This window comes from Sturnira hondurensis, unplaced genomic scaffold (genome assembly GCF_014824575.4).
Source record: "Sturnira hondurensis isolate 20B ecotype Veracruz unplaced genomic scaffold, ASM1482457v3 Scaffold0006849, whole genome shotgun sequence".
Lineage (NCBI taxonomy): Eukaryota > Metazoa > Chordata > Mammalia > Chiroptera > Phyllostomidae > Sturnira > Sturnira hondurensis.
The window spans coordinates 2565358-2579154 of record NW_028079480.1 but is presented as its reverse complement, the minus strand read 5'-3'; the positions used below and the strand labels follow the sequence as shown (position 1 = coordinate 2579154).

Sequence of the window (13797 nt, the reverse complement as noted above, 5' to 3'; positions counted from 1 at the left end):
GCTGTAAACTCCACCTCAAATGACCGATCTTAAAATCTTTCCCATTCTCCACACTCTCCCCTCCACAGAGTAATCCCTGACTCCCCACCTCTCACACCTCCCCAACCCCACAGCCTGCCCCGTTCTCTGAAGTCCCATAGCTTTCTCTCCACACCTCCCCATGGCAACTAGGCCTGCATACTTACCACCTCCTCCAGTATCTCTGCTCCTCAAGAGGAGGAGTGAGAGATAGCTCTCACCACCAGGTAGTGAGAGCTATATTTGCAACAGATTATATCCTTTTCACCCCCAGCTATGCCCAGCTATGCCTTCACAAGGTAGGTACTAAAAACAAAAAATTTTAACAAATTTTAAGAGCATGATTTTCTATTGATCTGGCAAAGGAAATCACTAAGTATATTAAAGTATGCACATTACATGCACCTGTATGGGAATGGTGTTTGTGTGTATAAAGAGAAAATAAGCAGAGTATCGAGAAAGGATTGACAAAGAAGTCTTGAAGAGTCTCTCTCACTGACGTATAACCTAGAAATGCGGTGAAAGGAAAACCTATCATGATGCCAGGCTATAAAAAGGGCCTTGGTTAGTCATGTTTTAATGAAATTCCTCTTGCAGGCATGTAGGCAAATACAAACACCAGAAGTAACTGAAGAGGCTGGCTGCTCCTGGGAAACAGCACTTCTCTCGGGGGGGTCACTGGTGTCTGAACGTGTGGAATCATTACCCAGCATTTCACGTACCTGAAAACAATCTGCAACATCTATCACCATAAATCAATGCTTTAACATTATAACAGGCTATACCTTTCTCAGATGAGATACACACCTATGAACTTTGAAGAGGAAGCAATTAAGATTTTATCAAAGTAAATATTTTTTACATGGAAAAAAACAAACCCAAAATTATAAAGTGGAAAATGTTAATAGTGACTTTTCAAATAGAGAGGAAGGGTAGATTACGGAAGCTACATACCAGTAAGTCTGTCATCAATTCCCAGCAACACTCCAGACTAACAGTTGAATTGATAGTGAAAACATTGAGAAAAGAATGTGATGATTATTATTTTTTTAAGTATTCCTTAAAATTACTCCTCTCTCCTTCTCAAAACTATTATTAAGTCCCTAAAATAATCTATATAGTGACTCTAATTTTATGAAATAATACACCAATCCACTTAGCCTGAGGAAATCTACTAGATTCAGAAAACTGTAGGTATATATGTGTGTATGCACACTGAAGTGTATATAGATACCACATATGTGTGTAGAAAGTAAGTTTTTTCTAGTTTCTCAGTATTTCCAAAATTTGTTCTTATTCAAAAATACTTTCAGAAGAATCTTTAAAAATCAAATACTTGAGGGATAAAGGATTAACAATAACATAAATATTTCTACGGTTCATTCAGGGACAGAAAGTTCATGTTTCCATGACCTTATTAGTATGTTGTGATGTACCTTAGACAAATCATTTCATCTCTGGGCCTCCCTAACAGTAGGAAATCAAATGACACAATTTCTAAGAGGCAGCCTTAAATAATCAGGAAACCTTATAAAACATTTTTCAAAGAAGGAACAACTTTATCTTTGAATGAGGCAAGCAAGGAGCTACAGTAGAAAGAGAAATCTAATCAACATTTACTACTTCAGCTGGACCACTTAATTTAGCGGCTCCCTCACTGCATAGCCAGGCTGGAGGTGCAGAGTTGACAAGACTCCAAGGAACCGCCAACTCTCAGCGAATAACACCTGGCTGATTCTTGTTCTTTTAATCTAAAAGTGCTTAGTCTGAAAGGAAAATAAATCTCACTCTGACAGCCCGTGAAAACAGGTCGCATCTATCTAAATAATCTTTCCATCTCAGTCTCAAGGAACTAATGAAAAAAGAAAGGTTAAGACAGCTGAATGAGTACTCTTCTTTAGTAAATAAGGGTAAGACTATCAAAAAATGATGAAATTTGTCCGTTGCAGCAAAGTAGAACTTAGGGTTTTTGTGTATTCTCTCTCTGTCCCTCTTCAATAAACTAGAAATAAGTGACAAAATGGAAAAGGAGAAAGTATGTGAATAAATGCACAATTGAGTTTCTCAAAGATCACACATTCTAGTCTGTCTTCTCCATATTTGTGATCGCATATTTAAATCACCTGATTAAATTAAAACATAAGCCTCAGGGGATGCTATAATTCATGAAGTTACAGGATAGGCGACCATGGTTTCAATTTACAACTTAATTTTATAATTAAGTCCCAAGGAATACAGTGGGGAAATGCAAATATGTTTACCTGTTTTCAACAATGACAATAAGTATTCTAAAAACAAAAATAAAATTTAACAAAGTTAAACTTTATCTTAAAGTTATTTTCTTAAAATACATCTCATTTCCATCCTCCCAAAAGTGCTAAAAATACCAGAAGTCAGTTACTGTTCATTTCACAAATGTAGACATCACAGTCTAAGTTGGAGTACAACTTTACTGAAATTAATACAGTAAAAGAAACAGGATTAAAATTCAAAGCTCCTGATTATAAGATCTATGCTCTATTCAAAAATCAAAACACCTAATTGAATATCAATTATTATGCAAAAAATTCTTGCTCACTGTATTAAAAATGTCTGTGCTGAGAATACACTGACAAACTTCACAGAGAACAATAAGTATAAACACACTCAAAGAACCTGACAAAACAAATACCTGCCTAATAAACAAGGAGATCTTTTTCAATTTTAATATGTCTCTGACTTATTTAAAACCACACTATCCTAGGCCCTGGCCAGGTAGCACAGTTGGTTACAGCGTTGCTCCACTATACCAAGGTTTAGAGATTAATCCTCGGTCAGGGCACACACAAAAAGCAACCAATGAGTGCATAAACAAGTGGAACAACGAATCGCCCTGGCTGGTGTAGCTCAGTGGATTGGGCACGGGCCTGCAAACCACATGATCGCGGTTCGATTCCCAGTCAGGGCACATGCCTGGGTTGCAGGCCAGTTCCCAGTTCCCGGCAGGGGAAGCACAAGAGGCAACCATACATTGATATTTCTCTCTCTCTCTCTCTCCTTCCCTTCCCCTCTAAGATAAATAAATAAAATCTTTAAAAGAAAATAAGTGGAACAACGAATCGATGTTTCCCTCTCCCCGCTTCTCTCTCTCAAATTACTAAGTTTTTAAAAAGCACACTATCCCATAAGTACTGAAAGTAAATTTATACAACACTTTTCAATACATTCTAAGCCAATGGTACAAGTTTAAAACTGAGGATTTACACAAATATTTAAGTATCCGTACACTCCATTACACCCCCAAACCTCCAGAAATTACTCCATTATGAATCTCTGAAGGCCTTCCCCAACCACCTACGTCCAATCACCAGAGGGTTTACTAGAAAACACTTGAGAGGAATATTCTAGGAAAATATAATTTTATTAACAATTCTTTACTTTATTATTTTAAAAATATTTAAAATGAACCTTTGTGGGTTACTAACATACTTTTCTAAATGCAATACACTTAAGTCACAGATTAAAACATTTCTTAGAATCTAGAGCAGCAGTACTCAACTAAGGGGGATGAGCAGCACATGAGGACTTTCTGGTTGTCACAACTGGAGAGTGCTACTGGTATCTAGCGGGTAGAAGAAGCCAGGGACTCAGAACAGGGTCCACAATGTACAGGGCAGCCCCCACAGAATACAATAATCCAGCCCCAATGTCAACAGTTCCAAAAGTTGAGAAACCTTGGTCTACTATCTAACTTGTATTAGAAGGACTACAAGGATCACTTACCTTTGAATTTAATATCCAGCCCACTAAATTCCAATTCGACTCCCTGAAGTGCTTCTCCCAGAGTTTCGTGGTAATGACTGATGCTTTTTTTTGACCCCACACAAAATGGAAGTGAAAAGTACTTATACGTCTCCTGGCGATTATGGTAGGGCCCGACAGTGTTCATCCACAAAACAACTTCCTCTTTATCTTGATACTGAAACAAAAAAAGCAAATACACACACACACACATATATATATATATACTTTTTAAAATATAATTCAAATTAAGGGAATGCTTTTTAGTTGTTCTAAACAAAAATGTATTGTCTCTGTTTAGGAAGCTTTAATATAAAATACTGGAAGTTATTTTATTTTAATCTGATGATTAATGACCATACCTTAAAAGTAAAAATTGATGAATTTTAAAATTATACCCTTTTATTGTGGCCTCAGGCAGATCCATCTTTTCCAAACTTTTTTTTTTGCAGGTGATACTGTTTAAACAGAGTCTACTAACTCATACAAATATGTTTATAATTATTACTTATACTTTCAAATAATGGTAAACCTATGGCCAACATGATTCACCATGCCAACACTGACAAGGAAAGAGGAAACAAAATCAACAGCTTATCCAAACCTCATGTTAATCATTACAAACTCCAAAAACCTGTTGCCAGCAAATAAAGTTTCATCTCCTTCCTAATCTTTTCTGTGCCATTGGTCAAAGTACTGGAGAGGACAGAAATGACTAAACAAGAGAAAGAGAGAACCATACTATGAAATCACCAATCTATTCAAACCATCATTCTATCTTCCTCTTTATCAGCCTGAAAGACCCTGTATGATATTATATTTCTTTCATTAAATAACTATGGCTCTACCCATCAGTGAATACCATATTGAATCGCGGTCTAGTAACTATGGGTAGATGACCTCACCTTTCCAGAGTTCAACCGAAGGATTTGCCAAAGATTTCTAAGATCTCCTGTTTAACTGTCCAATGATTCTATGAAAAGCAATTAACCGAGTAATTTAAAAACTAGTAACCCTAATTAGCAATATAAAGACAACATAAGATATAATTTAAGTCAGCTAATAGTGCATAAGTAAATCAGTGAACAATTATTTACTAAGTGCCTACCATGGGTCAAACAGTAACTGTGTTTGTAATTGAGGATACAGCTTTGAACAAGTAAGTTCCCTGCCCTACTGGAGCTTAGATTCTAAAGGGAAAGATGGACATGAAACAAGCAATTGTAATCAGGTAAGGTGCTATGAAACACGTAACAGAGGAAGCGCTCCAAGCAGCCCAACTACCAAATCCTTAGCTCTGATCCTCCATCTGAAATGAATAAACAAACATTTTCAATCAAAACCCAACATCTCCAAACTGAACTCATCCCACCCAAATCTACCCATTTTTGTTTTTATAATGGTACCACCAACCTCTCAGACACGGAGCTCAAACACCAAGTCCCTCTGCTTTCCAAAAAACACTGACTTGTCTACTCTGAAGTCTAAACCATTTGTCTCTTCCTTTTAATTTACAGCATCACCATCCTAGAACTTGGATTTAATCCCCTCATCTTCAAAAATAATGAATTTCTCATTGCTTATGAAAGACATCATCCACGTCATCGAGGAAATAACCATCTCACTTTCTGGCTACATGAGACATGTACCAACACAGCGTTAGGTGTTGAGGATATACTGTCCCTACTGTCCTAAGATAAACTAAATACTGTCCTTTCCTCCAAGAAGATCACAATCCATAAAGAAGTCAGAGAAGTAAATGATTAACAATGAAAAAGTGTTGTAATTAAGGTAATAAAGGGCTAATGTAGCAACAATAAAGGAATGATTAACTCTTCTGTGACAAAGAAAGATCAAAAGGAGTAACAGTATGGAAAACCATAAACTATTTCAAGTGAATTCAGAAAAACAGCTGATAATCTTCATGTATGAAGAAATGAATCCCCATTCAGGTGACAGACATATGTATGCCACTGGTCTTCCATCGATGCTTATGGTCACACAGCACCAATCAATGAAGGTAATCCTTTCTGCTAAACACAGACACAGGCATTACATGGCTATAGTGTCAGAATTCTCAAAACAGTGCTCTAAACCAACCACTATCAACTGGCTGAGTTGGTATTAGAACTGAAACCTGCTCAGTAGGCAGGACACTCTTTCCATAAAACAATGTATACAAAATGTATTTAATAAATATGATGAAAAATGCTGAAATGTGAAGTTCCTTAACAACTTAGCAAAAGTTTGAAGAATGTGCACTGACTGACATGTGTGATGGCTGCACTAGTACCCTCTCAGAGAAATAACAAAGGGGAGGTAACAAAATACATCCATTTAAGATTAGAATTGGTTGCCTCCAGGGACCGAACCTGCAACCCAGGCATGTTCCCTGACAGAATCAAACAGGCAATCTTTCTCTCTCATATTAATGCTTTTCTCCCTCTCTTCCCCTCTCTCTAAAAATAAACAAATAAAATCTTTTAAAAAGTACCCAAAAGAAGACTTCACACAATCTTTTGAGAAAAAAACCTTTCCTTTCCCCAGAGCTACTGAGGAAGCCCCTGAGCCCCACAATCCCTTGGGAAGAAAGCCACAGGTAGGGCTCCTCCCTCCACCCTGAGGAGTGCAACCAGGAGAAGGGCAGGAAAAAAGTCACGGAGGCAGAGCGGTGGGACCAGGGGGTCCCTCAGCACGTCTGTAATTCCTTCCAGGAGGCCGTGCTGGGAGTAGCCACGAGAGGCCAGTTCAGACCACCTGCATTCCTCATCTCACCGTCCTATTCATTTTCCATCCCTCAGAAGAGTTTCACTATTACACCCCACTTCTGAGCTGTCTACTCCAACCACAAGGGTCTCGTAATGCTGTCTCTCCTTTCCTGCTCTTTTTTCTCATACTGTTCCCCCAAATCTATAATGGCCTCCCCTTCTCTCCACCCAGCCAACTTCTACTTATCCTTCAGAATGGCTCAAATCCTTTCTCCAATCCTCCAACCTTCCGGCCAATCTCTAATTTGCATGATCTCATCATCTTTTCTAATACTATCATTCGTTAACATTTAATTAGCACATGTGCTAGACATAGGTTTAAGGCTTTTACACGAACATGTAATCCTCTCAAAACTTTAAGATAAGTCCTATTATTTTCCCCATTTTACAGATGAAAACAAACCAAAGAACAGAGATGTTAAGTAATTTGTCCAAGATCATATAACTAGTACCTAGTTTACAACTTTGGGACTATACTTTTGCTAATCCCTGGTCAGCTTCATTAACTGTAGAGCAAAACCTAAATGAAGGGAGTATGAACAACATACAGTTGAACAAAGCAACTAAAGACATACTAAATACTGAACAACTTTTTTATCTGAGCCCTTTAATCTTCACTAAAGAAAAAAAATTCTTCCTAAGAAGCTACTTGTGCTCTCATTTCCAAAGGATTGACTTTGTTCTCCAGGTGTCACCAATGTTGGGCCTTATTTAAATACTGTTTATGTGCTGGGAAAAGATATTGAAGTTTCCCTACTCGAAAAAGATCATGAATTAGTTTTTCTCAAAAAGAATACTTTAGGAGACGTTACTGATGTAACGTCTAAAATCTGAACAATGATATCAGAATATATAAAGACAGGCAAAGAACGGAGGGCTCAGAATAAGCACCCATACGCCATCCTTTTCATGGGATGAGTGTTTGCTTTAAAATAGATATCTGAAGAAGCAAAATCCAGTTCTGAAAATGTTTCAGAAATCATAATTTCAATGTTTAACTATTTATTTAAAACACATACATCAGAATTCAAAAACAAATAAATCAGAAGGGTATTTTGGGATAGTCTAGAGATAACTTTTCTCTCCCCGCGCCCAACAGCTTTGTTCCTAAATAAACTTTTAGTCTATCACAGAGTACACCTGAAAATAGGACAGTGAATTATGGCACTTCCTAAAATTAGATCTATATTAGAGCACGCACAAACTCACTTGTAGTAAACAGTTTATTCTCTTTATAAAATCTTAACATAAGCTCTGGCTGGTATAGCTCAGTGGATTGAGTGTGGGCCTGCAAACAAAAGGATCACTGTTCAATTCCCAATCAGGGCACATGCCTGGGTTGCAGCCCAGTTCCCAGCAGGGGACACATAAGAGGCAACCATACACTGATGGTTGACTCTCTCCTTTGCTTCCCCTCTAAAGATAAATAAATAAAATCTAAAAAAAAAACTTTTAACGTAAGTTTTAAGAGTTGTCATACTCCCAACAAAGACAAAGACAAAAGGCTGCCATTTGCCAAAGCAAAGCAAATCGTGGTATAGTAATTGCTTATGGCAGAGGCTAAGAGCAGGCTGTCCTAGACACAGATCAGGTCCTTCCAATGCCACCTACCAGGAGTAAAATGGGCCACAAAGAAATGGGGTTTTAGCCTAGGCAAGGCCCCCAAAGCACAACAAGAATCCTCAAGACTGTGCATCTTAAGTGAACAATGGTCTGGGTTTGTCCACTGTGCTTTAAGCAACAGGATTCCATGCTTCCAACATTGCATATTCTTGTCCCTAGTAGCTCCCTAATTACTTGGGTCACTCAATAAGCACTAATTAAATACCATTTCTTGTGCCAAGCACAGACCCTCGATATATAAGACAAAAGTTTTAAAAATTGACTTGATGGTCTTGAGGAAACAGAACCCATAAAAACTCAAGACTACAGTACAATCATAAAATGCTTTAACATTTCTGTGCCCTTGATTTTTTTTTTTTTTTTGGTGCTGACATCTTTACATAGCATTACTGTGAAAATTACACAGACAAGACAAGGCCAACAGAGATCAGGAAGCTCAGATTCTGTGTGTCCTTGAGCCAGTTGCTGAGCCTCTTCATGCCATTAGGAATGAGTGTGTTGGACACAATGGTCTTGAGTCTTTCCAGTTCTAAAATTCTATGATTCTCAATTTGAAATATTTTTAATGGAGTACTTTGGAATCTTAGGAGACATGATAATCTAACTACATGTTTCCAAGTGCCCTGAGTTTCAGAAACCAAGTAAGCATAAACCACATCCTATATAGCTTTCACTCATTCTCGAGTCCTTTTTATGACCCTTTAATCACATATTAAGAACCTGTCTTTCATCAAAGTGTTCTTTAATTTTTATTTCAAACAATGTCCTATAATTCACATGATTCAACTTTCAAAAAATGAAGGGAACACATCTTTATATATTCTAGATGTATGTGTACTCTGAAAGTCAACACATATTTTCTTCTCATTACTCTTACGAGACTATTAAAAGGGCTTTGGATAAATAAGCACATAAAAATACCACATAAATATCTATGGTCATATAAGTCAAATCCTAATTCAGTAGGTAAAGTAAGAGAAATAAGGGGCTTTGCAGAATTGAATAAAATAGGTATTCTTTCTTAGGACCAGGAGGACAATACAAATAAAAATGCAGGACTCTGTGCTCAAAAATTACCATGGATTCCAAGACAGTGACAGCAGAGCATTTTCTTGGCAACAACCCATATATATCTAGAATTATCCAAACATTTCTTTAAGCACTTATAAATACTATCAGTACAAAGAAGTACTCAATTTAATACCAAATGTTTTACTGGCCTGTTTTTAGCATAAGGACTGCAGAAGCACATCCTTTGAGAGTGTAGAAGACTATTAATTCAAATTGCCTGAGTTCAAATCCCACCCTCTACCCCTACTGCCTGTGTGGCTTTGGGCAAGTAACAACCTCTCTGGCATTAGTTTCCTCATTAATAAAAAGGGTGTATCACCCTTTTTACACCCTTTTGATTATGTTTATTAATGTAAGGCTATCAATGTTTAAAATATGAGTTAGTATATATAAAGTAACAACAATGCCTAGCACATATTGCTTATAAAAGCCCTTTTAGTTATCATTTTAACTGGAAACCGTCTTAACAGAAAGTTAATCTAAAGGGTAAACTTAAACTTTTGAAAACTGTTCTTTATTAATAATTCAATTCCACAAGTATTTTTAAACACCTACTCAGCAACCTTCCCTTGTCAATTTTTCTCCTCCTTTGGTATCATTCTTTCTTCAATGGCTACTTCTGCCTTCCTGATGGGGAAAAAAATTCACTTGACCATAGTCTCTTTAGCACTGTGATCTAGCTAGGATGAACAACCTCATTTCCAAAAAATATTTTCAAGAAATCTGGAAGAAGTAAAATATTGGACAAAAAAATATGTGAATGGCACTTAAATTTTATACTTACATCTTAATGCTATTCTTCCTACAACTTTTTTGCTTTTTTTAAATAGTAATTATCAAGTAACCAAATGAGAGCAGTCCAATGGAGACACGAATGAAATTTATTCCAAATTTTTTGTCTAGCAATTACCCCATACATATATTCTCTCAAAAATCTTTCATCAGCCCTCACTGGTGTGGCTCAGTGGACTGAGTGCCAGCCTGAGAACCAAAGGGTTGCTGATTTGATTCCTAGTCAGGGCACAAGCTGGGTTGTGGGCCAGGTCCCCAGCTGGGAGCATGGGAGAAGCAACCACACAGTGATATTTCTCTCCCTCTTTCTTCCTCCCTTCCCCCCCTCTCTCTAAAATTAAATAAATAAGCCCTGGCTGATGTAGCTCAGTGGACTGAGCGCAGGCCTGCAAACCAGACAATCGTGGTTCGATTCCCAGTCAGCGTACATGACTGGGTTGCAGTCCAGTTCCCAGGAGGGGACACACAAGAGGCAACCATACACTGATATTTCTCTCCCTCTCTCCTCCCCTTCCCCTCTAAAGATAAATAAATAAAAATCTAAAAATAAATAAATAAATAAAATCTTAAACAAAAACAAAAACCCTTTTATCAGCCTTAGCTGGTGTAGCTCAATGGACTGAGGGCCAGCCTGGGAACCAAAGGGTCACCAGTTTGATTCCTAGTCAGGGCACATGCCTGTGTTGCAGGCCAGATCCCCAGGTGGGGACACAGGAGAGGCAACCATACATTGATGTTTCTCTCCCTCTTTTTCCCTCCCTTCCCCTCTCTCTGAAAATAAATAAATAAAATCTCTGGTGAGGGGGAACCTTTTATCAAATATTTTATACTCAAAATTAAAAATGTTCCTGGCAATAAAATTTCAATAAAATTAACATTTACATTTTAATTATGTAAATTAATCTAAGGCCATTTTATATACCTCCAATTTTTGAATTTTAATTGTTTTCCCTATTTATAGCAGTTCATTATAAGACACAAGATAAAAGAGCATACTACTACTCTTAAACTTATAAGCCTGTATGATGGAACTACAGTTAAGAGTTCTCAGCCCTGGCTGGTGTAGCTCAGTGGATTGAGTGCGGGCCTGCGAACCAGACGATCGCGGTTCGATTCCCAGTCAGGGCACATGTCTGGGTTGTAGGCCAGTTCCCTGCAGGCCAACTCCCAGCAGGGGACGCACGAAAGGCAACCATACATTGATGTTTCTCTCCCTCTCTCCTTCCCTTCCCCTCTAAAGATAAATAAATAAAATATTTAAAAAAAAAGAGTTCTCAGTTTTACACGGCAGCTTTCCTTAAGTATTCAAAAAATTAGAAAAATATTAGTAACCATACTGCTGACTAAAGGATTGACCATTGGAAACGAACAGTTCTTACACTTCTAAACAAGTTACCTGACAGAACAACAGGAAATCACTTTTTTCATTTAACTGTTTAGCCACTGAACAAAATTATCCTAAGGTAAAAAGTCACAAATATAGCACAAAACCATGTCACTGACATGGGATTTCTCTCTTAAAAAAAAAAAACCACAGAGGTAAGAAGTTTCTGACTCGACTCAAGGTAAAGTAGCCAAAAATTCAGAGCTTTTAGCTTTTAGCTCTTATTTTTAGCTAACATAAGAGCCTAGCTAACCCAGGGAATGGAGAAACGAAATCTGGTTATTATAAATAAAACCTAAAGTTGGATGCATTAAATAAGTAAGAAGATTGCTTCATTCCCTTCGCTTATCAGGACAGAAGACTCCACCAAACCTCTCAGATTTAGTACACACACAACATTCATGCAGAACATACCAGTAATGAGCTAAGGTATAAAACCAATTATTCGCCAAACTACCTGTCCATTTATGACTTTCCTGTCTTGCTCACATCTATCATCCTGAAAACCTCCTAGTTACAGCCCAAAGTGAGTCACCTGAGTCGTTAATATATATGACAACTAAACAGCCAATGAACTTTAGTACAAACGCAAAAGGGATTGCTCCCAACAGACAAGACCACTGGGAAACTCCGGACCCCTTAGTGAGTCAGAAGCTGCCCTAGTTAGAGACCACTGGGGTGGGAGCTTCATCTAGGGGCTGGCTGGAAAGGGTACGGAGAAAGTTACCCCAAAGAGGCTCAGAAGTGAGCGTGTAGGCTGACAGCATGTACACATGTAAAGTTCTTCACCCCAAGTTCATCAACGCAATCGCCAAGCCAGCGTTTTCGTCCTGTTGGGGGGGGGGGGGGCGGGGCGGGGCGGGGAGGAATATAGGCCGGTTCGGACCTTACAGTGGTGGGTATTTCCTGTATTTCCTGGTTGGGTACGATGGGTAAATCGTGCTGCATCCATCTTCCGCTGCGTCGTAGCCCCCTGTAAGCCAGAGCGCAGCTCCCTTCCCACGGGCCACTAACCCTGAACTTGGCTTGCCTACAGCCCCCACCCCAACGACGAAGTGAGCCCTGTCCCGGACCACACTCTTTCCCCGAACTTGAGGGCCCCCAGACCCAGGGGTGGGGCACTGTTTAGGTCCGGCTTGGGGAAAGAGGCCCAGGCACTCGGGGCGCGCAGTCCTATCCCGGGAGCGCAAGGAAATGCCTCCTCCCAGTTCCCGGGGTTCCTGCTCCGCCAGGCCCAACCGGAAGGCGCCTCCGATGGCCGCGCGGTTCGACAGGGCCGCCGAGCTTTCCAGGCCGCGCCGAGCCTGCCTAGGCGGTGAGCCGGAAAGCGGGTCGGGAGCTGCCGTGGCGGGCCGCAACGCCCCTCACCGTGTGCTCGTGCTCGTCCGCCCGGGCCCGAGGCAGCAGTAGCAGCAACAGCGCGGCGGCCGCCGCCACGCCGGGAGCGCCCGGCAGCGGCCTCATCCTCCGCGCTCTCACCAACTCCTCCTCCTCCGCCGCCGCCGCCTCAGCCGATTCGCATCCACCGGGCGCGGACAGACGCACGGAGCCCGGGCCCAGCCGCTGGCTCCTCGGCGCCGCCGCCGACACCGCCTGCTCCTTAGCCTCCCCCGCCCCCCGGCACCTCCTCGGCCTCTTCCTCTGATTCAGCCACGTCATCCGGCCACCCCGGCACACGCCGGAAGTGCCTAGCGACGCGGGGCCGCAACCGCCGCCGGGCGCCGGGCCCGAGATGCGCGAGTGTCCGACGCCGAGGGCCCGACTCTGGCGGGCCGCACTCCGCAGCATACCCCTGGCAATTTCTGCCCGCCGCCCCTGGGTCCCGGCGGCTCCGACGCGCAGACACGTGCCGCGCCGACCAAGGCGTGGGTGACTAAGCTGGATCCTCAGGGCCGAAGCCGACTCCCGGCGGAGCTCGGAGTTGTGTGACCTTGGCCAAAACGCTTAACTTTTCCTGGCCTCATTTTCCTAGACTATAAAATGGGGTCTGACCTGCAGCCTCTCGAGCTTGGGAAATCAGATCAAATGACCCTTTCCAGGCATCTGTCGTTGTGAACGAATCACGAGATCGTATAATCATGGGGGATTGTTAAATTTGTACAGGGTTGAGTAAGTATTTTAAAATAATCAACTACTTATTGGACCGCTAGTATTCAATGTTGTTCAAATTCTTGTTCATTTATTTGTTTATTATGTGCTGGTCTCCTGTCCACAAACATAACTACCTCCTGGAATCTAAGCCCCTCTCCTAATATGGCCCTGTCCTCTGCCATATTTCCTGTGCCTAGAGCAGTGCCAGTCTCAGAACAGAAACTCAAAAAATGTCAAATAAATACATTAATATGGCACCTCCATCTACAC

The 13797-nt window shown here is 40.5% G+C and overlaps 1 protein-coding gene across 1 annotated transcript in view; it reads right to left on the bottom strand.

Annotated features, from left to right (window-relative positions):
* TM9SF3 (transmembrane 9 superfamily member 3) overlaps window positions 1-13239 on the bottom strand; it is a 55331-nt gene extending 42092 nt beyond the window's left edge. Inside the window, exons 1-2 of the mRNA XM_037050845.1 lie at window positions 12805-13239; window positions 3781-3976 (exon numbers count right to left, since the gene is read on the bottom strand). Of these exons, the coding sequence (XP_036906740.1) occupies window positions 3781-3976; window positions 12805-13224 (616 nt within the window). The 5' untranslated portion in view covers window positions 13225-13239. The remainder of the gene's footprint in view (window positions 1-3780; window positions 3977-12804) is intronic.
* Window positions 13240-13797: the final 558 nt, after the last annotated feature.